General features: G+C 42.6%; 1 protein-coding gene across 3 annotated transcripts; it reads right to left on the bottom strand.

Moving 5' to 3' along the window:
• Nucleotides 1-1,042: 1,042 nt before the first annotated feature.
• LOC308324866 (1-phosphatidylinositol 4,5-bisphosphate phosphodiesterase delta-1-like) lies at nucleotides 1,043-16,537 on the bottom strand. 3 transcript variants are annotated; one of them, XM_080777193.1, is made up of 15 exons: nucleotides 16,293-16,537; nucleotides 9,682-9,840; nucleotides 8,615-8,843; nucleotides 7,878-8,007; nucleotides 7,490-7,718; nucleotides 7,073-7,274; nucleotides 6,611-6,755; nucleotides 6,095-6,253; nucleotides 5,802-5,972; nucleotides 5,532-5,691; nucleotides 4,890-5,006; nucleotides 4,578-4,756; nucleotides 3,308-3,440; nucleotides 2,249-2,398; nucleotides 1,043-1,842 (listed from the first exon to the last, which is right to left on the bottom strand). In XM_080777193.1, the coding sequence occupies exons 1-15, from the start codon at nucleotides 16,327-16,329 to the stop codon at nucleotides 1,751-1,753; spliced, it is 2,292 nt and encodes a 763-aa protein (XP_080633319.1). In that variant the 5' UTR covers nucleotides 16,330-16,537; the 3' UTR covers nucleotides 1,043-1,750. The 3 variants fall into 3 exon arrangements, with proteins under 3 accessions (XP_080633319.1, XP_080633320.1, XP_080633321.1); XM_080777194.1 differs by having other exon boundaries at nucleotides 5,532-5,688; XM_080777195.1 differs by lacking the exons at nucleotides 1,043-1,842; nucleotides 2,249-2,398; nucleotides 3,308-3,440 and adding an exon at nucleotides 4,395-4,499 and having other exon boundaries at nucleotides 4,542-4,756.
• Between the last annotated feature and the right edge of the window lie 3,953 nt (nucleotides 16,538-20,490).

Genomic DNA, 20,490 nt, shown 5'->3' with positions numbered 1-20,490 from the left:
CATAGGCTACAGCTCGTGAAAATCTAAATCCTATCTCAAGATTTCACAGGAGCACTAAAAGAAAGTTGTTTAATGTTTTAATCCAGAAATGTCAACCATCTGAAAAGTATATTATTGCATGCAGTTAATACTTGGTCTGGGCTACTTTTGAACAAAGTATCCCATTGTATCAATGGGGTGTGGCATGGAGGTGAGCAGCCTGTGGCACTGTTGAGCTCAGGTTTGCTTTGATAACAGCCGTAAATTAAATGGTATTGTTCAGTCTTATGTCTCACGCCTTCCTCTTGACAGTCAGTCAGTCGGTGACAATTTGGGTTGCCATGTCATTGGCGAGAAGCCAGACCTGAGGTTTTGGGTGGGCCTGGCCCTGGCCTGCTCCACATTATTCATGTATGCATTTATGATGAAACAATTAAATATATCTGCTGGTGTTGGTCCACTGTTGTATCAAGTCCAGAGTCAACACAGACACCTATCAGGATGTTTTAGAGCACTTTGTGCTTCAGTATGTTGACAAGCTTTATAGAGGTGCCGATTTTTACTTTCCAGCTGGATTTGGCACCTGCCCACAGAGCCAAAACTACTAGTAATTTGTGTACTGACCCTGGTATTACTGTGCTTAACTGACCAGCCAACTGGCCTGAACCGAACCCCACAGAGAATCTAGGTTGTATTGTCAAGAGAAAGGCTTGATACATAAGACTGAACAATACAAATGAACTACTTACGGCTGTTATCAAAGCAAACTAGAGCTTCCATAATACACCTCAACAGTGCCACAGGCTGATAACGTCCATTCCACGCCCCATTGATTGAAATAATTTGCTCAAACGTAGCCCAGACCCAAGTATTGACTGCATGCAGCATAAATGCTGTGTAGGAGTCTTTGCTGTGCTTCAGGATGGTTAAAATAAAGGAAACGAAACTGAAATGCCCATGCCAGGCAGCCCTTAAATCTATGGTACCATACACAGGTTTGCCATACCCTGCTATACCATCAAATGTAAAGAAATTTAAATGTTAAAAAACAAAACAAGAGGTATTCAGAGGTTTCAACATTTTTCTTTTTATCAGACCGTGGATTTTACAAAACGTTAATATCAAGAAGTACAATCAGAAAATATCTCATTAAATGTGAATCATTGCTGATGAACACAGCTAAAAACTGAGCACATACATACCTCTTGTCTATTGTATGCTGCCTTGTGTTTTTCCATACTATGTATTAAATGGCAACTTGAGTAACAATATTTAAAACAGACAGATAATGCAATACTGACTAGAAATGCAGGACAAGCAGCTTAAAAATTGCAGTACAACCTCAAAGATATTTCAATACCAATGCAGCTAGAATTATAAACCAATTAGAACATGTGTTTTGTACAATGCAGTCCCTGTAGTGTAATGCCGTATGATTAATATCATGCAGCATTATAAAGTGTATGAAATAGTGTGTGTAGTGTATATCTGCTCCCAACCCAAAAAAAACAAAAACAAACCCAACTCCAACTGCAGTCGGAGAACTTCGGTTGTCGGCAACTGTCATTGTCATAAGCTTGAGGATAGTGCAGTTCTCCTGCCTCTCTGAATAAATTCTAATAAATTAACTATGAATCCTTTCCATAAAAAATAAAAGTAAAGTTTACATTTAAAAATGAATTACAGCACCAGGTTTCTTGTAGTATACTGGTGGTGGTGGTGGTGGTGGTGGTATCTTGGCCACACAGAGGGACAGCGAACTGAAAACATCTTATTCAGCGTCAATGACCATGATATGTACAAAGAGTCCAGCTGAGGGAAGAATGTCTCCATTTTTGTTGAGCAGAGGCACTTGTCTGTATCCTGTATGGGCCAAGAGGAAAAACAAACAAAACGAGATTTGACTCACATAGTGGATCACTAGTTTCAGACAACAACTAGACATGAAGGACTCTTTGTACAGTGTGAGAGAGAGTGTGTGTGTGTGTGTGTGTGTGTGTGTGTGTGTGTGTGTGTGTGTGTGTGTGTGTGTGTGTGTGTGTGTGTGTGTGTGTGTGTGTGTAGTGGCACTGTATGTTCAACTATACAGAGTAAACTCGGTAGAGACTGACCCCCAGATTAGGGGGTCTGATGTCGACCACGATTACTAGTAAGAAATGACTTAAGAAATGCAAAATCTTGAAATCAATTTGAGAAATGTAGTTTTGATTTATATTAAGTTCCTATTTGATTAAAATACCATGTCTAATGGCCAAATTCCTGAACTCACCCATTTGTAAGCTGCTGAAGGGTAATGTGTATTGAGCGACAAACTCGTTATCAGATGCAGCATCGTAGTCCTCGATGACAAAACGCACCAGGGCCAACTCTGGCACGTGCACGTCGAATTCAAAGTTTTCATTCCATGATGGGCTGAAACCTATAGAAACAAACAAGACCAGAACAAGATAGACGGACATGAATGTCAGTGTAAAAAAAGAGGACATTATGCAGTACGCCGTATGATCGTAAAACTAAGTTTTAAGTTGAAGCTCTATATAGAAAGAAGCAGCCAGTGGCATGCATTTCATGAATGCCACTGGAGGTATGCAAGCCAGGAGGTATGCGGTCAGCTCAGGCTCGACTCAGGGAAAAGGACACCCCTGCCATGCATAGTCCCAGTGACGTAGAGTCTGTGGGGGCCGGAGGGCCAGGGCCCCCGTGAGGATTATGAAAACTATTCGTTTCTGCATAGTCCCGTTCAACATGAAGGCGACTCTCGTGACTAATTGGGAACGACGCAAGCTCAGGTCTGGTCAGCCTGTAGCCGGTCACCTTGGGGAGGTTGTTGTCCTGTACGAGTTCTCGCTCCCGATTGGATGAAATCGGTATCCCGAGCTGAAACTGTATTTTCTGTTCCCAAAAGAACGGGAGAGAACCCGTTTTTTGAACAAACATTCTATATGGTTATGCAAACAAGAAGGCACTGGAGCAGCTCAGATGATTTAGGCCCTTGGTTTGTTATAACGGGGTGCAAATAAAAAGTGACAACGTTTCGATGTGTAAGTTAGATCTTCGTCAGGTCCTGACGAAGATGTAACTTACACATCGAAATCGTCTGAGTTGCTCCAGTGCCTTCTTGTCCGCATGTTATCTGTCCTGCTTCCGAGACGCACCAGACTGGCCTGCTATAGGCTAGAGGCGCGGTTGGAACTCCCTTCTACATTCTATATGGGTTACTATGGGAATTGTTAAAACACTTATTTTAACAAACTATGTATCACTTTCAAGCTGCAACAATTTAAATGGCGGTTATGACGAGTGACAGCGGTTGCCAGGTTAGCTATACCGTTGTTGGTGACGTGCTGCGTGTCTTTCTCAGCCACATCGGCCGGGACGCCAAAGACCTGCACTCTGACCAGAGGATCCACAATGGAGGTCTTCTTCATGTTGACTTTGGGCAACTGCTGGCCCGATATAATCTGGTAAAAGAGAGAAACACGTCATTATTCATATAGTTCTGATGAAGCAGAGCTTCTCAAACATGTTCATGTCGAGGAGCAGACATGATTACAGGTGTGAAGCGGTGGGTGAAAGTATTGTTGTGCAGCCTCTCAAATTGGACTTTGATTCTGCCTCTGCTTTTCAATGAAAACCAAGCGTTCTCATTGAAAAGAAATGCAGAAATGGTAACAAACCGCTAGCCTGGTTTTCCAGCCAGTGATTTGTTTTGTCACGTTGCTGAGGAGCATAGAGTGACAATTTGCAGCTTTAAACCAGAATAGAGAGTATATGCACAGGCATGATTTTCCCATCAGGACACGCCCCCCTCATCTAGACTGAGTGGCAAAACATTGAGCAGCATGGATGGAGTGTTGGAGTCTGGAAGCGCTCGTTGGAAATCACTCAACCGACCTGCGTACCACCTGTTTCTAAATGTCACACAATGCAGGAGGCAGCAAAATGTTGTGTTATTGAATGAAAACAAGCACTTCCAACCTCTGACACAAAATAATCAAATACAGAGCATTTGACAGAAAGTAGCTCATAACGTTTCTATAGTGGATTTTCATGAAACAGGATAAAGAGGATAATTCAAGCTTTTCGTTCAGCTGCAATGTTGGTGAGTTTGACGTTGTTTAATGCAATCAGACAGGACTTTTCTCTTTGGATGAATGGGCTGTCAGTGTCAACAAGGCCAGAAAGTAGTTTTTTGCCACTCAGTGGGCGTTCCCGCATAACTTCCAGGTACGATGATGTCACGCGCATACCCTCTATTGGCAGACTACGCCGCACCCCGAGTGATATGTTTGGTTACTGAACCAACGGAATGAATACTTGGCCTCGCCTAGCGATACTAATATCACTGCGTGGATATTAGTGTCGTCCCCCTCGGTGTTAGATTTGGTTTTCCTGCAATGTCCCTCCCCTTATTTGCATACTTACTAGGCACTGGTTGGTTATAGCCTGGTTCCAGACGAATCTGATTGGCTTCGTCACCATTTCACCAAAGATTCAAATTCAATCCAACATGTGTATTTCTCCAGATGCTTGGACTAGTATTACTTCTATCTCACCATGACATGGAGGGTCTTGGACTAGTATTACTTCTATCTCACCATGACATGGAGGGTCTTCCTCTTCAGCCACGGTCCTCGGGTCAGGGTGATGGGGTCAAATTCAGTGCTCGGGTCCCTGAGGTACGAGGGCTTGAGGACGTAGCCCGTTTTCCCGTTTACCAGGAACCTGCCCTGGTTCAGGTCCATGTCTGTACACGACGTCTGGAAGTTCAACGCGACTACAACAAAGAAGAAAAGGAAAAGTGGGTGAGTGTTCCGTTGATCACTTTTTAATAGTACTGCACTACTAACACTATACGAGTTGGACATTCCCTTCTCAGTCTTGGTTATTTTTTTAAAGAGATCAAGTACCGATTTGACAGCCGGAATTCCACAGGGGCACCGGGTTGTAGTTGGAGGAGTCGGTCCTGGAGCCTGCCGGGTAGATTCGGCTCAACTTGTCCACATTGTGATGGATGTAGCCGTTAGCTGGAGGAAACAGAAAAGAGAAGATGTCTTACAACTTTGTCAAAGCTTCTACGACATACTTCTTTATGAGGAACCCGTTCATAAAGGATCACTCAAGAAACACTCACCAGATGACAACATGAAGGTGAAAATGTGACTTTTTAGTTAGCTTCAAGGGACGTGCATGTGTTCAAATGTACACACTTGCCCAGGCATTTGTGTCCTTCGTGCGTGAGCCCGTTTAGCCCAGAAGTGATTTAAAGTTTCAGCAATAGTGCAGTGATATCTTAAATATCATGGAGTACATGGACTGGACACTGACAGTGGACACAGAACACTGTGACACAAGTTTTAGGGGCTTTTAGCCTCTTTGTCTTTGTAAGTTTACCTATTTATTCATTCACAAGGTAATTTATTGACACCCTTAAAGCATTATGGGACTACTGTAAGTTCAGTGAAGCCGAGGTGAAATACAGTCTAAATGGAGCAGCAAAGCATTCTTGTTTTGCGAGTTGCGACCAGTGACGGTCAGTCACAGATCCTCACCTGACTCTTCTGCCAGCTTTAGCGCTTTTCCCTCTTTGAAGGAGGACATCTCGTAGAAACCCAGGTTGTCCTGGGCGTCCTCGAAGCCGTGGAAGTGGACACTCTTGCAGTAGACCACCATGTCGGAGAGCTCTTTTGCTAGCTTGAGCTTCTTTGCCTTCTAGAAGGTACAGCACAATGGAAGTGAAGGTTAAAGCCTAATTGAAGCTTTGTCACCAGGGGGGAAACAACCGTACACATTGGTTCCACTGGCCTCTGATGTTAGCCTACCTTCTTTTTCTGTTCCTCTTTCTGTTCTTCTGCTGCTGCTTCTTCTTCTTCATCGTTTGACTCTTCCTCTTCCGTCACATCGGCCTCTTCTTCGAGTGGGACCGCCGGAGCGAAGCTGAGTTCCAGTTTAGCCAACCTCTTCCCTTTGACCAGGAATCTGCCTTTCAGATCCTGAGGTATGAGTACACACACACAAACACAGTCAAAGGGGCTTTGTTTCTTGAGGAAACTTCTCTGCAATGTGCATGAATTATAGTTTTTCTCAAGAACATCTGTCAACAACAGATACACACCTCAGCGGAGGGGAAGCCAGTGGGCATAGTGTCAGTGTCGCCCAGGGGCTGGGTGAGCAGAGCCACGCCCAGGATGGAGCTCATGTGTCTGGCCATGACTTTCTGCTGCTCCACACTGCAGTGGTTCTCCAGGGAGATGATCAGAGGGTAGTCAGACGTCTAGGAGGGGAGAAAATACACCCAGTAAACCCAGAGCAAACAGGGGGTCTCCCCGCCTGGACAGTACTGCTACATTTGATCTATTCTGTCAGCAAGACGCCCTGATGGCGAGAAGCGACCTCGCCCTATAAAGGGCAACAGAGCTTCTTAATATGCCACAGTTGAGAAGCAGTGAGTGACAGATGTCAGATTGACATATTGATGATGTCAGATCGACATATGGAGATAGACATATATGGAGTGTGTCATGAGGCGTGATGTTGTGTGATGTCACGTGGCGTGACCATATATGGAGGCGTGACACAACACGGGAAATGCAGGTTTTCATAGTAACAACACACACACACACACACGCACCTCGAAGGCGTAGTCCTTGATGGCCTTGATGGCGTCTCTGAAGAGGATCTTGGAGGTCAGAGTGTAACCGTGGTAAATGACCGGCTCATCGTCTGATCCATCCCAACAGTCCAGCTCCACGCAGCGACAGCCCTTGAGAAGTGCCCTGAAAGGACACAAGCATTATGTTATACTTTAGCTATTGAATCTACAAGCTCACAGCGCGGCACCGAGTGCTAGTACGTGCTTGTAGATCTGTGAAAATGTGGCACAAATCTTTGAATGTATATTCTTAACGCTTTTAACTCAAATCTTTGCTTCTGAGGGGTTCCTGGAACAACATATTTTCAGATGGGGGGGTCGGTGGACTATTACATATCATGTTTGGGGTCCTTGACATGAAAAAATCGAAGAACCACTGACATAGAAACATAGCTTTTTCAGAAAACTGTCAGGATCTCAGGTCAGAATGGGTGTGTTTACCTGACATAGGCCTCTGTACTGCTGGGGCCTTTGAGCTGGTCCTCCAGCAGGTAGGTGTTGTGCGAGGAGGAGATGAAGTAGTGATTGAGGGGCTGACTCATGTCCTGGTACACCTCACTGTGCGCGGGCTGGAGAATCAGGCCCTCTGGCTGGTGCAGGTACAGCAGGAAGCCATCTTTGCTAAGCAGGTTCTTGCCTTTGGCTGAGGATTGTGAAGAGATTAAAAAAAAACTAAATTAAGAAATGGAAAACAGGTGAAGAAATTCAATTGTCTATAGTCAAGGCAAGCATCTCATTCATCTTATTGACGTGTAATTATGTTTTCTGTCAAACAAACAAACAAGTAGAGTAACTCAAACAAATAAGTACCAAAGTACTCATTTGCAAAAAAACAACCCATTAGTTTATCATTATTACCTTTTTCATCGAGCTCGTACTTCTCGATGAGTTTGTGTGCGTCTGCCAGCGTGGCGTCCTCTCTCTGTTCGTTGAGCAGGAACTGCAGCAGGTTCTGAGCGCTCATGTAGCCGGTGGTGTTGGCGTACTCCCCGTAAATGGTGTCAATCTCCTCTCGGTGAGTCAGCAGGTCATAGAAGTGTTCTATCTCTTCTCCGGCCAGGAAGCCAGATTTGGATTTGTCACATTGCTGTATTGGTGGAATATGCAAATGTTTGGTTAAACTAGTGTTTTTGCTACTTGCGACACATTGTCACGTGCTTTCTTACATTTTCTTACATCAGACTGTCAACAGTTCAGTGACACTGTTGATTTAAAAAATAAACATTCACTGATAAAGCTTCTTCACCTCAAAGATCATTTCTGCGTAGCTGTCATCCACCTCCACGTTGATTAGATGCAGGAGGTCTTTCATCTCTTTCTGACTCAACTTGTCGTCGCTGTTCTTGTCTGCTTTTCTCATGCAGTTGAAGATCCAACTGAAGTATTTGTAATGTAAGGAGGAAATATTCTCACATGAAATGTGCCACATATGCAATTAGTTAACTTTGGATTCTACTAGTACTGCCAAGTCATTCTATTAACCCATTTTGGACTGAGGTCGATAAAAAAAAAGGCTTCTAGATCCTAACATTTTTTCAGTTTCTAATAGGTCAGTGGTACTCAACCTTTTTCATGTCAAGGACCCCCAGAATTATCTCTATTGGGCCACGGACCTCCATCTCAAAATATGTAGTTCCAGGGGCCCCTCAGAATACAATATTTTAGTTAAAATATTTCGCTCTGAAATATATATTCAAAGATTTGTGCCACATTTTCATGACTTTTCAAAAATAGCAGACCGAGTGGCGCGCTACGAGCTTGTAGATCTGCTATTTTCCAATAGCTAAATTATAACATAATGTTTAAAACACCAAAAGGGGTTCCCGCCCTGAGAATGAGTTAAGGGGCATCTACTAAATGCCTAAAATGTCCAAAACGTAGACGCTTGCCAAAACATCTACACAAAACATGTGCAGATGTTTTGTGTCCAGCATTATATTATTATATTATTATTATTATATCTATCGTGGTGAGGGAGGATACTGTTCGGTCTTCTGCTGACTGCTGAGGTTGGTCATGGCGGCGATCATCTTCTCCAGGCTGTTGATCCACTGCTTGGCCTCCTCCTCGGAGCTGGCGATGAGGTCCAGGTTCTTGCGTCGGCTCTTGAAGACGATGGAGAAGCAGCGTCCCTCCACCTGCTCCTCCGTGTTCTTCTTCAGCCCCTCCGTCTGACGGCCGGGCCGCACGGCCGAGATGTCGTCCAGGGAGACTGTATGGAACGGAGACAATTAGGCTAAAGTTCAGTTTCTAAAACGGGTAGTCCCAATACTTCATTCTGATTGGCTGGTTACCGTTCACATTTTGTGTCACGCCATTACACAAATCTCTGTTTCAGACCGGGTAATTAAGCAATAAGCCACTTGAGGCCCCAGAGATTTGTGTAATGGCGTGACACAAAATGTGAAATGTGAAGAACTACACTTCATGGTGCATCAACATGATAAGATCATAACTCGTTTAAGAATACAAACAGACATACAGTATAGGCCTGACAAATACTAACAAAAACAGTCGAGGGTTAATTGTGAATGCCTCATGAGACACCTTTCTATTGGTTCGTTCAAAAGTGCTTAGACGTTTCCTTGCTCCATATCTAATCTTGTTATTTGACTTCTGTCTAACCACACCTGCAGTAGTTTAGCACCAACATGCAGCCTGATGCAATATTATGAAGACTTAAGAAATAAACGAAATGTTCTCAAAAAAAATAATATATATATATATATATATATATATATATATATATATATATATATATATAACTGCCAATAAACCAGTCCGATGTCTGTTAATTGTACTGCATGGGAATTATAAACAGCCTAAATGTCCCAAAACCTTAAGTATTAGGCGTTTTTAATTAAGAGTAAAGTTGTTGAATCTCAGCGGGCTGATATCATATAACTGTATTATCTATACTCTATAGAAAAGACAGCTATGTGAGATGTGAGAATGTGAGACCTGATCCACCACAACACCACATTATTCGGCAGCGGGTTACGGTGGTCACACACATGTAGCTGGAATGCTGGGGCGGCAGCACCACTCACAGGTCTGGTTCGACTTAAAGGTCTTCTTCGATTCGTGCCACATGGTCTTGCAGTCTTCTTGTAGTTTGTAGAAGCGGGTCTTCTTCCAGGACGAGGAGCGAACCTTGAGGAGGTCTCCCCCTGACAGAAGAAACTGGAGGTCTGCATCTCCTTCCATGCCTGTGAGAAACCATGAATAGAAAGGAAAGGAAAAAAAGACAAGGAATTACTCGTGTGAAATAAGACAAGAAATCTGCTTATGAGGCCTCTATATTAGCATATATTTTCATACTCTTTCATAAGAGTAGCCTACCACACTTCGTCGAGACAGTATAACACAGCAGGTGAAAGCTCTATTTGCCAACATCTGATAATGCCATCCTGTTGAATAGTACCGTTTGTGTATACGGCGAATGACTTACCTATGAGCTTCTCATTCATGTTCTCGGTTCGGATTCGTGCACGGTATAGTAATTCCTCTGATCTGCTGTGCTCTGATTCTCTTTTTAAGAAATGCATATTGACTTATTCTACAGTTTAAGATGGGTAAAAGACTAGTAAGACTATTACGTATGGACCGATCTCTGTATGGAAGGGCGTATATAAGTCTACTCAAGAGTTCAGCCACATACACTCCTTTCTTGGCAGCGAAGTTGAGAAAACAGCACATCCGTTTGCATTTTTGGCACAGTTGTGGTGACTGTGTGCACACACTATTTTCTCTTTTTTTTTTCATATTACAAGATACATTCATTGAAATCCTCTTGCATTATCGTTAGGCTGAGAGAAGAGATCCCACTTTTTATAGAACTTATCCTCTTGTAGTCCTTGGAGTATGAATGTTAGTTTTTCCATAACATACAGTTCCTCAGTGCACACACTATTTAAGCTACTACTTAACAACTTGTCCAGTTGTCCAGTTGCATACATCCCAATCTATTAACGATGCTTGCTCAGCAGTTTATAATTCAGTACAGCACTCGCAAAGTAGAGAATCATGCAAATTAATAATAAACTTTTATTGATCCCCAGAGGGAAATTCAGGTGAACGGTGTTCGGTGCCAAGCCTCATCATCATCACAGGGACCCTGCCCGACACACCCCTCTACACACCCAGAGAGCCCCAAGGAGAATTACCCCTCTACACACCCAGAGAGCCCCAAGGAGAATTACCCCTCTACACACCCAGAGAGCCCCAAGGAGAATTACCCCTCTACACACCCAGAGAGCCCCAAGGAGAATTACCCCTCTACACACCCAGAGAGCCCCAAGGAGAATTACCCCTCTACACACCCAGAGAGCTGGCCTTGTGGTTAGAGTGTCCGCCCTGAGACTGGGAGGTTGGGGTTCAATCTCCGGCCGGGTCATACCAAAGACTGTAAAAATGGGACCCAATGCCTCCCTGCTTGACACTCAGCATCAAGGGTTGGATTGGGGGTATAAGTCCCTGCGACATACTACTGTCATGTCCAGGGGGTGAACTTGTACATCAAGCTGCCTCTCGCTACAGAAACAGGAGATAGGCTCCTGCCCTATGGGCCTCATGACTCGGCAAGGCTACTTACACCCAGAGTGACGGAAAGTCGCTTTAAAAACAAACTGGCTGACCAGCCCGCTGATCTGTTCGACTGCTGGCAAAGGGACTGCGACCACCCCTGATCCTGTGGGCCGCAGTCAAAGAAACAATGCACTGCACCCCGACTGCCTCTGCCCTGCCCCTGATGTTAGGTGGAGAACTAGCCATGATTCATGACTCTCGTATTCATACGAGAGTCATGACGAAACTTCACCCTATTTTTGGCACTTGCTGCATTTACAAGTTTTCCGTATATATAAACATTCAGATTTCAAATATAAAGTACTCACATTTTGTCTCACGGGTGTTAGTTAGTAGCAGATCCAGCGATTAGAATTTCTGCATCCCGCGTTGTTTAATAAAAAGCATTTTTATCCGAGCTGTTATTTTCCCATTGGCTTTCAACTACGCGCCCCTATCGGTCGGGAGGAGGGTGGCACTCGGTGTGTTCGATATAGGTACTCTGACCGCCCTGCCAATACAGACTAATAGGCGAGTGCGCTCCCGGTGTGCAACTGTGGATTTCCCAAACGAACCCCGTTTGAAAAAAGTAGCCGGGGCGCTCGGACAAAAATGCTTTTTATTAAACAACGCGGGATGCAGCAGTGCTAGCGTTTGGGCTGCTACTAACTAACACCCGTGGGAGAAAATGTGAGTACTTTATATTTGAAATCTGAATGTTTATATTTGGCGAGTGCCAAAAATAGGGTGAAGTTACGTCATGACTGTCATGATAATCATCATGGCAGTCATGTTTCAGGGCTAGTGGAGAACTAACCCCCCGCTGGTGGTACGCAGAAGAATCGCCCCCCCAAAAAAAGACAAAAGGGGAATGATTTTTTTATATTATTACTACTGGTAGTTCTTTGACCAAGCAATTGGTTGAAATAGACTCTCCAGCAGTGCTGAAATGATGCATGACCGCACCATTAATAGAAGATTTAATTAATCACGATGACATTAGAAATATCATCAGTTGTGCTGATTAGACAGAGTTTCGTCAGAGCAGCAGCATTATTGGCTTAGGAATGAAGAGGAAAAAAAGAGAATAAATTAAATTAAATTTCTGTCACTTAACTCTGCATAGCTGAATAGGATGGGGCAGGTCTACTCTACGCTCCTGTATTTTAACGAGTTATTATATGGTGGTACTTTTCTATTAATTTAGGACCTTCTAGCAGTTAATTTCGTTTTATTAAACACATTTCTTCCATGTAGCCCATGTTTCGTAATGGAATCATCATGCCATTATGCCCGTGGATATACAGAGTGAACTTAACAATGATAAATTAATATGATAATACCTTTTGTATGAATTATGAATAATTTTTGTTATTTACAGCTGAGATGGAAAAGGGGCGACCATACCCATTACCCTGGGGTCTGGGGGCCAGCAGCAGAGCTGTGTGACAGTGTGTGTGTGACAGTGTCTGTCTGTCTGTCTGTCTGTCTGTCTGTCTGTCCCTACTTCCCAGTATGACAGTCAGGGCACACTGTGAGACAGACAAGACAACACATACAGTTTCTTGTTGTGATATTTAGTTTAGGGAACTGATTATAAGTTATGTATTTATCAACTAAACTGCTCAGTGGCAGGGTGAGGGGAGGGCTGTCCTGTAGTGTCTCCCATCGTGACACTGAGCAGTTTAGTTGAGCTTTAATTGCTGGAGCCGTTTAGATCAGTGCAAACAACCCGTTTCCTGTATCAAGATGTTTATTGTGATTTTGCTTCCTGGGGGAATCTTCAACGTCATGGCTAATCAATGGTTGTTTGTGGCAGTAAGCGTGGCTACTTGTAGTAGTCAGTAAGTCACTGTAGTCTGACTCTGAAACTAGAGTGGAACAACAGCAACAGATACAGGCTTTGCGCACATTTAGTCCCGTTCAGATCCCGTTGTGTGGATCATTATATCCCGTTATGATGACTTACCCAAACGCTGCACGTTCACACGAGTCTGGCGCTGGCTCCGCGCACGATCTAGTTTCTCCTCCGATCTGCTGCGCTCTGGCTCTCTTGTTGTTAAGCATTGCATATTGTCTGATTGACACAGTCTGTATCTTTTTATGCTACAATAACGTGGCTAAATTAAAAACACTGGTAGCTAGACAGTCACCATATGAATGGAGTCTGGACCGACGTCTGCTGTAGGCTACTGTAGATTAGAAGGGCGTGTACAACTCAAGTCAAAGTACAGCCACATAGTTTCGCGCACATCTGTTTGCAGTTTGTCACTGGTAAAACAACAGCTGACTGACTGTCTGATACGTCTGCCAATATCCCGATTCCCAATCGATAATCAATTCAATTTATAGACACTTTTTAGCAATAGGCATGACATTGACAGAATCATGCGCCCATATTAAACGGAATCTTTTATATTGACCCGCAGCGCAGATCGAGGTATATTGAGGTCTTCTCACAAATTGGATTAGATTATCTAAATGAGAATTAGCATAAACTTTGGTCTAACCTGATGTAATTGTTTTTCATGATACATTAATTTACACCCCCGTTAAACTCTTAGAGTATATTAAACTTCCCCAAATCAAACCCGCATCATGACTGTCTACACTCAGTATTGTTTTGAGATTGATTTGTACAAGGGTTCCATCTAGTGGTGATATTATGTAAAGCCGTACGTGCAATTTAGAGAGGGGTTTTCAACTGATTATGAACCAGGGTCAGGGACCACCACCACCCTGACTAAGAGTGGGGACCACTGTTGTGTTGTGTGGGGGGGATATGGGTGTGGTGTGGGGGGAAATATAGCCGGAAAATATTGACAGTTAAGGCTTAGGGCTTTGTTTAATTTGATAATTTGAGGTGAATTAAAGCAAGCCCTTAACAGTAATTTAACTGACATATTCTAATCTAGTCGTACGGAGCTATAATTCCTTTCCCATGGTGCACATTTCCTAAAAGATCAATCCGGTAGCTTTAAACACTTTGACTTTAATTCCCTTGAAATTCCAACTCCCTGTGGAAGTTCTTGACATCATCAGACTTCCCAGTAACTGACAACACAATCCATAACATAGCCTGTTGCGGTATAAAACCTGATGTATAGGCCTACTCAACAAAATATATAATAATACAACGAAATTGTAGCCTAATAATACACAGCCTTAAAGTGTGTGTGTGTGTGTGTGTGTGTGTGTGTGTGTGTGTGTGTGTGTGTGTGTGTGTGTGTGTGTGTGTGTGTTCATAATGATTGATATCATAATGGGGACCCGGACTCACAGAGGCCAGGGGGTCCCATACGGGGCCTCTCAGAAGGGACCCAGGCCAGCAGGTGTATGGGACCATGAAGGCCTGTCTCTCAGATAAGATCATGGAATGGCCCCGTAATGGCCTGGAGGTCTGTTAAGAGTGGGATCCCATGGTAGTGGTATGTATGTATGTATAGTAGTCCTATACCCCCAGGGCCAGGTAGCCTATATGGGTATAAATGAGGTGGTTGCACCAGCTCAGTGGCCTTGTGGTTAGAGTGTCCGCCCTGAGACTGGGAGGTTGGGGTTCAATCCCCGGCCGGGTCATACCAAAGACTCTAAAAATGGGACCCAGTGCCTCTCCCCTGCTGGGACCCAGTGCCTCCCTGTGACATACTAGCGTCATGTCCAGGGGGTGTACTTGTACATCAAGCTGCCTCATGCTACAGAAACAGGAGATAGGCTCCTGGGCCTCATGGCTCGGCAAGGCTTACATGGTTGCACGGAACCCATGAAATCCATAGCCTAACTAATAGTTAGGCTATAGATAGTTAGTCTATAGGCTACTATACTGTAGTTAGTCTATAGTATATATACGATAGTTAGTATATAGTAGGAAGATTTCATGCGTGCAACCATCATGTTCATCTGAGCTGTATGTGTTCCTTAATGGACCACCACTTAAAAGTGAAATAAACAGGCTTTCCAACAGTATAAAAGGTTATTGCCAAGAAGCATAATTGCTCTAGTTAACATATACAGGCCTACAGTAAAACCTTATAAATGTATAGCCTAAAATCCAACCAAAAATAGCATCTTCATGTAATTGTGCTTATTTATTTATTTTCTCGAATCAAGAAGACTGCAAATTCTGCAATACAATGCTAAATATATACTAGTCATTATGCCTATACTTAATTAATGAATTAACAAACTGAAAGTCTGATGACTTCAGTTTAAGGTATTTTAGTTTTTCTTCTTCTTTTAACTGATGAGATTATGTGTCACTTAAGGCTATAGCCTAGAGAGGAATCGGAAGCTATAACTTGTGTGCCTTCTAATGTATATATATGTAAATTACACCTGTTGTACTTGCATGACAACTATTAATCCCCCGGAGCACTAACCCACTAACTGTAATTCCATATGTTACACATACACCATAAAAGGGTTTCGTATACTGTCAGAACTTTATAGAGGAATATATTGGAATTCCAAAATTTTGGGAATGTGTGGCCAAACTGGCCATGTGTGGACTCTCAGTACTAGTAGCCTATTTGTAGACTAGACATGAGTAGGCTATAGGACCTAACCCATAGTCTACAAATAGGTTATAGGCTAGTAGCCCGTTTGCAGAAGGACGGAATGTGGATGAAAAGGGGGCCACACCTTTTGGCACAAAACAAAATAAATAAATTCCTATACATGAACCAATGGTCTTGTTCTGCCAGTGTAGGCTAGCCTACACAACAGAGCGGTTACGACATAGAGGGGAAGAGAAAAGAAAAAAACCCTGATAAACAGCCTTTGGCGGGGAGATTTATTAACGACATAATGGCAAAAACGATTAGCCTATTCAGTTTAGTCATAAAGTATGAGATCACAAATGGATTGACTGGAGTTTAATATATAGGCCTATGCCATTGCAAAGGTGTGTGTGCATGCTTGCCGAAAAGAACTGATTTACAAGCTAGCTGTATAAACATTGAAGCGACAACCGGGGAATTAAATATCCAAGTAGTAATCCCACTGCCAGATTTAATTGCGACCTATGATGCGTCGACTCATGCGAGCATATTAATTAATCACACTAGCACACACAGCAATTGTCTCGTGGTTCTCTTACCATTTTTGTTAATGTTGGTGATTCCGTTCGTCTCCATCCTCCCACCGTCTTTGTTTTATTAAAAAGTTAAAATAAACAAACGAAGCTCCGTATGAGGTCAAGTCGTTTGTCGTTTCTCTCTATGCGCGATGTTGACAAACTTCCATGTGTGCTGCTCTCGACTAGGATTTGTTAACTTTATGATTTGACAGCATTAACCTGCGCGTAAAACAGCAACCAAACTTCCAAACCCTCCACACACCGAGGGCGCAGGGCGGTATGTTGCGTTGGTTAAACAGGTGTTTTCGCTTGGCCAGTTTCAATAGTGCCGGTGACACTCCTACAGGCGTCAACACCGGTTTGACAAGCATGCAATGTGAGCTGGGAATCTGTGATGTCACATTAGATACTTGAGTGGCTTGATCAGTACCGTGCACATGCATAGTATGCCCATATTGTGTAAAGTCAGGGCCCATCACATGTAGCCTAATTGAGGTATACTAAATTAAATAACTTCAAGCTTATACTATTAGGCTGATTCGTGGTTAATTTAGTAGGATATATAATTTGCACAAAACATATCACATTTTTATGTTCTTTACACTTTACTTTTGCCAAGAGCTTCCAAGTATCATTATGTTAATTTTACAGATATGTGTGGGACAGGACAGGAACCCTATATTTAACTAAATGTGATCAATATGTGGTTAAAAATCATCATAGATGTAGGCTATTACAGAATACAGATTCACAACCACTATTATTTCAAAGACTCCCAATTTGATATGCATTAGGAGTACACAGACACACATTATCTGTGAGGTGCAACTAAATATAATTAAAGGCAACATTAAACAGTGTTGCGTAATTGAAGTTCAAGGCAGCACAGATGTATGGTTTCCTGGTGGAGAGTTGAGAATGTATCTGCCACAGTGTAGGCTATATGTTGCATGTGATGCAGCACAACCAGTAGAGTAGGGTCACTGTAGAGTTTTATGGCCATAGCTATTAAACATACGGTATGCCAAATTGTTCAGTAAAACTCCTATATAGCAACACGAACATGTCCAAGGGCTGGTTTGTTTGTAGTAGTCAATGTACAATTTTAGAATGGTTATACTGAATGGGCGAGATGAAGTTTTTGCTATCGTTTTCATGTTCATATAGCTCAGCCTTGGCAGGACAATAGCAAGGGAGTCACTAGCTGAGGGGTGCTGTTGTGGCTCTCAGCAGTTCCCTTTCAGGCCTGGCTTACCCCCAGCGCACTGTCAGCAGTGGGCTTTAATGGTGCCAGGGGGCTGCTTCCGGGAAGAGCCACCAGCTTCCAAATCCATCATGTTCGGGGAAGAAGACAGTGAAACAAATTATGGATACTTTTTTTTTTTTCTTCTGTTTTTGGCAGCACTGATGAATGTTTGACGACACAAGATTTAATGAATTTAACATTAGGGCAAATTATGTTTATCTTTCTTGAAACCTTTTCTCAACTAAATATCTTATCAGGCCTACTGTAGACGAAGGGGACAATTATGGCCCTTTCTTTTCCCAGAGAAGACTTTTGCTGAGCTCGCACTCTCTGTATCAGCACTTCCTTGCTTCACATTCACACTTTTAACACATTCATAAGGTCAAGCAAACGTCTATACGAGTGATTCTCGACTTTTGTCATTTCAACAATCCCCAGTTTCATATTCATTAGACCCCTTGTCAGGGACCCCAATCAACATAAAGTTTAACTTTGGAAGTGTACAAATGGAACCAAATTGACCTGTGGGATCCATTTGTACACTCTCTCAGTTACAGACCTGTAAGGGTCCAGTTGGCTGTTAACTATCAATCATTTAGCTGGGGACCCCCTGGAAACCCCTCAAGCACCCCTGTGGTCCCCAGGCCCCATGTTGAGAAACAATGTTTTATATACTGTGTGTGGGACAGTGATCAGCTCAAATTGAACCATTGAGCCGTTTCACTGCCTTGTTCAACTGTGTCATCGTGGCTCTCATGTTCCCTGCTGAAAAGTTCCCAGAGATTCAAATCCAAAATCCACAGTACGTCACCCAACAGATTCAGAGAAATAAAAGGAAAGTCACCATCCAATGTACCAGTTGCACCTGCATGGTTACCTGTAGAGAAAGAACGTTGTGTGTTATGTAAATATGGATGTCTGCAAATGTGATGAAGGTCAATGACAATAGACATTCTTTTCATGCGGTTATATAATGAAAATGTTAGACATTTTACTTATGGACACTAATGCCTGCACATGACATTGCACTGCAATTCACCAAGTCCTTTTCTAAAGGGTTGTTGAGTGCTGGCTGTGATTCCAGATCTGTAGACTTACGCAACAAGAAGATTTTCACTCCAAATCAATGATTTTGCCCTGGCAATGCCTGCAAACAGAAAACTAAGACTTTCTCTAGAATTCCAGTGATAGAAGAAGTAGGCCTATACTCACAACTAGTACCCTACAGAATGCTGCTGCTCGCCTGCTAACTGGCTCCAGGAAATTTGACCATATCACCCCCGTTCTAGCGTCCCTGCACTGGCTCCCCCCCAATCTCCTTCAGAATCAATGTCAAACTCCTTCTCACCATATTCAAAGCCAGGTCCGGTCTCGCTCCACCGTACATCGCTGATCTAATCTCCCCTATATGTCCCAACCCGCTCCCTGAGATCCTCATCCAAAGACTTTCTCAACCCTCAAATTTGCCGGCTAAAGTCCAAAGGAGACCAGGCTTTCAGCAGCTCCCTAGCACCAAAACTCTGGAACACACTGCCCTTACACATCAAAGCGCGCTGAATCAGTGTCTTCTTTTAAATCCCTTTTAAAAACACACTTTTATAGATTAGCCTTCACTGCCAATCTAACATTTTAGTATATATATTTTCCTGCTTTTGTTTTCTATTGAAATGTCTTTGCTGTATACTTTTCTGTTTGTTGTTGTTGTAAAGCACTTTGTAATGCAATTTGAAAGGTGCTATATAAATAAAGTTTTATTATATTATTATTGTTTATGTATGTAATGTAATTTATGTATGTAATTGATAGAAAGTCCCATGTCACATGTAGCCTACACATTTTGTATACAAATCTTTTGAAAATAGCAGATCTATACAAGCTCACAACAGATTGCATCGCTTGTGAGCTTGTAGATCTACTATTTTCAAATAGCCAAAGTATATAAGTAGTATGTTTTATATTAATAATCAACATCTACAAAGTTACTTGTAACTAACGTTTTCAAACAATTCAACAACGGAAAGGAAATGCTCCAGTAAAAAAACCAAAAAAAAGGTCAAAATTGTGCAGTACTTGAGTAAATGTACTTAGTTACTTCTCACCAACTGTGGAATAACAAAGATGAGTGAGTTGCAGAATTGTTGATGATTGCAGTTGTAACAACCTGAGCTGTAAAATTCAAAATTGTCTTCCTTTGCTTGCTGTCTGTTTTCCACAACAAGCTATGACTTGTTGTGGAAAAGTCTTCCTCATGCCATTGATGCCAGCCATAGTTTTACTAGTTTCAACAAAACATCCATTTGGCGCTGTTCCAGTGACATGGTTTCTTTCATTTATTTTATTGTTCTCTGCCTGGCCTATTATTAGGCCAGCCAGGCAAAGCAAGGCAAGGCACATTTCAACAACATAAAACATTAAGCAGATTAAGCTAAAAAGGGACTTTAGAATACTTTTTTTTAATAAAGTAAAAAAGATAAAACAGAAAAGAAGAGTATTTACAGTGCAGACTATTTTTGTAAATTATTATTTTAAACCTCAACAATAATTTTCTGGGAGTTTGATACTACCGTTTTCTGACTGGGGCTAATGGTCTATTCTCAGCAGGCCATAATCCACGGTAAACGAAAGGGGTAATTGCGCCCTCTAGTGAAAACCCATCACAGCTAGCTTCAGGTCGTTGCAAAAAAAAGAAAGAAAAAAAAAAACATACAGCATTGTCTAAAGAAGTTCAGTTGAATTAATTGCTACACGACACTATATGCCTGTGTGCACTTTCTTTGCTATCAGGTGCAGTAACGTAACGCTATGGATGGACACAGAAAACGGTTGCTTGAGTTGCAGACACAGTATACATTATTATTACCAGTAAGACGCGCAAACGCGGGAAGCGAACGCAGCTCGTACATATTTGGGTTTAAGATTTATTTTTAAGTTATTTTTTTTTTAAGTCTCATGTCACCATGACTCAGCCAGTCA

Source organism: Protomyctophum bolini, assembly GCF_963924005.1.
Source record: "Protomyctophum bolini genome assembly, chromosome: 12".
NCBI classification, from domain to species: Eukaryota; Metazoa; Chordata; class Actinopteri; order Myctophiformes; family Myctophidae; genus Protomyctophum; species Protomyctophum bolini.
Note: the sequence above shows the minus strand (reverse complement) of the source record. Positions and strands in the feature narration are given on the sequence as shown.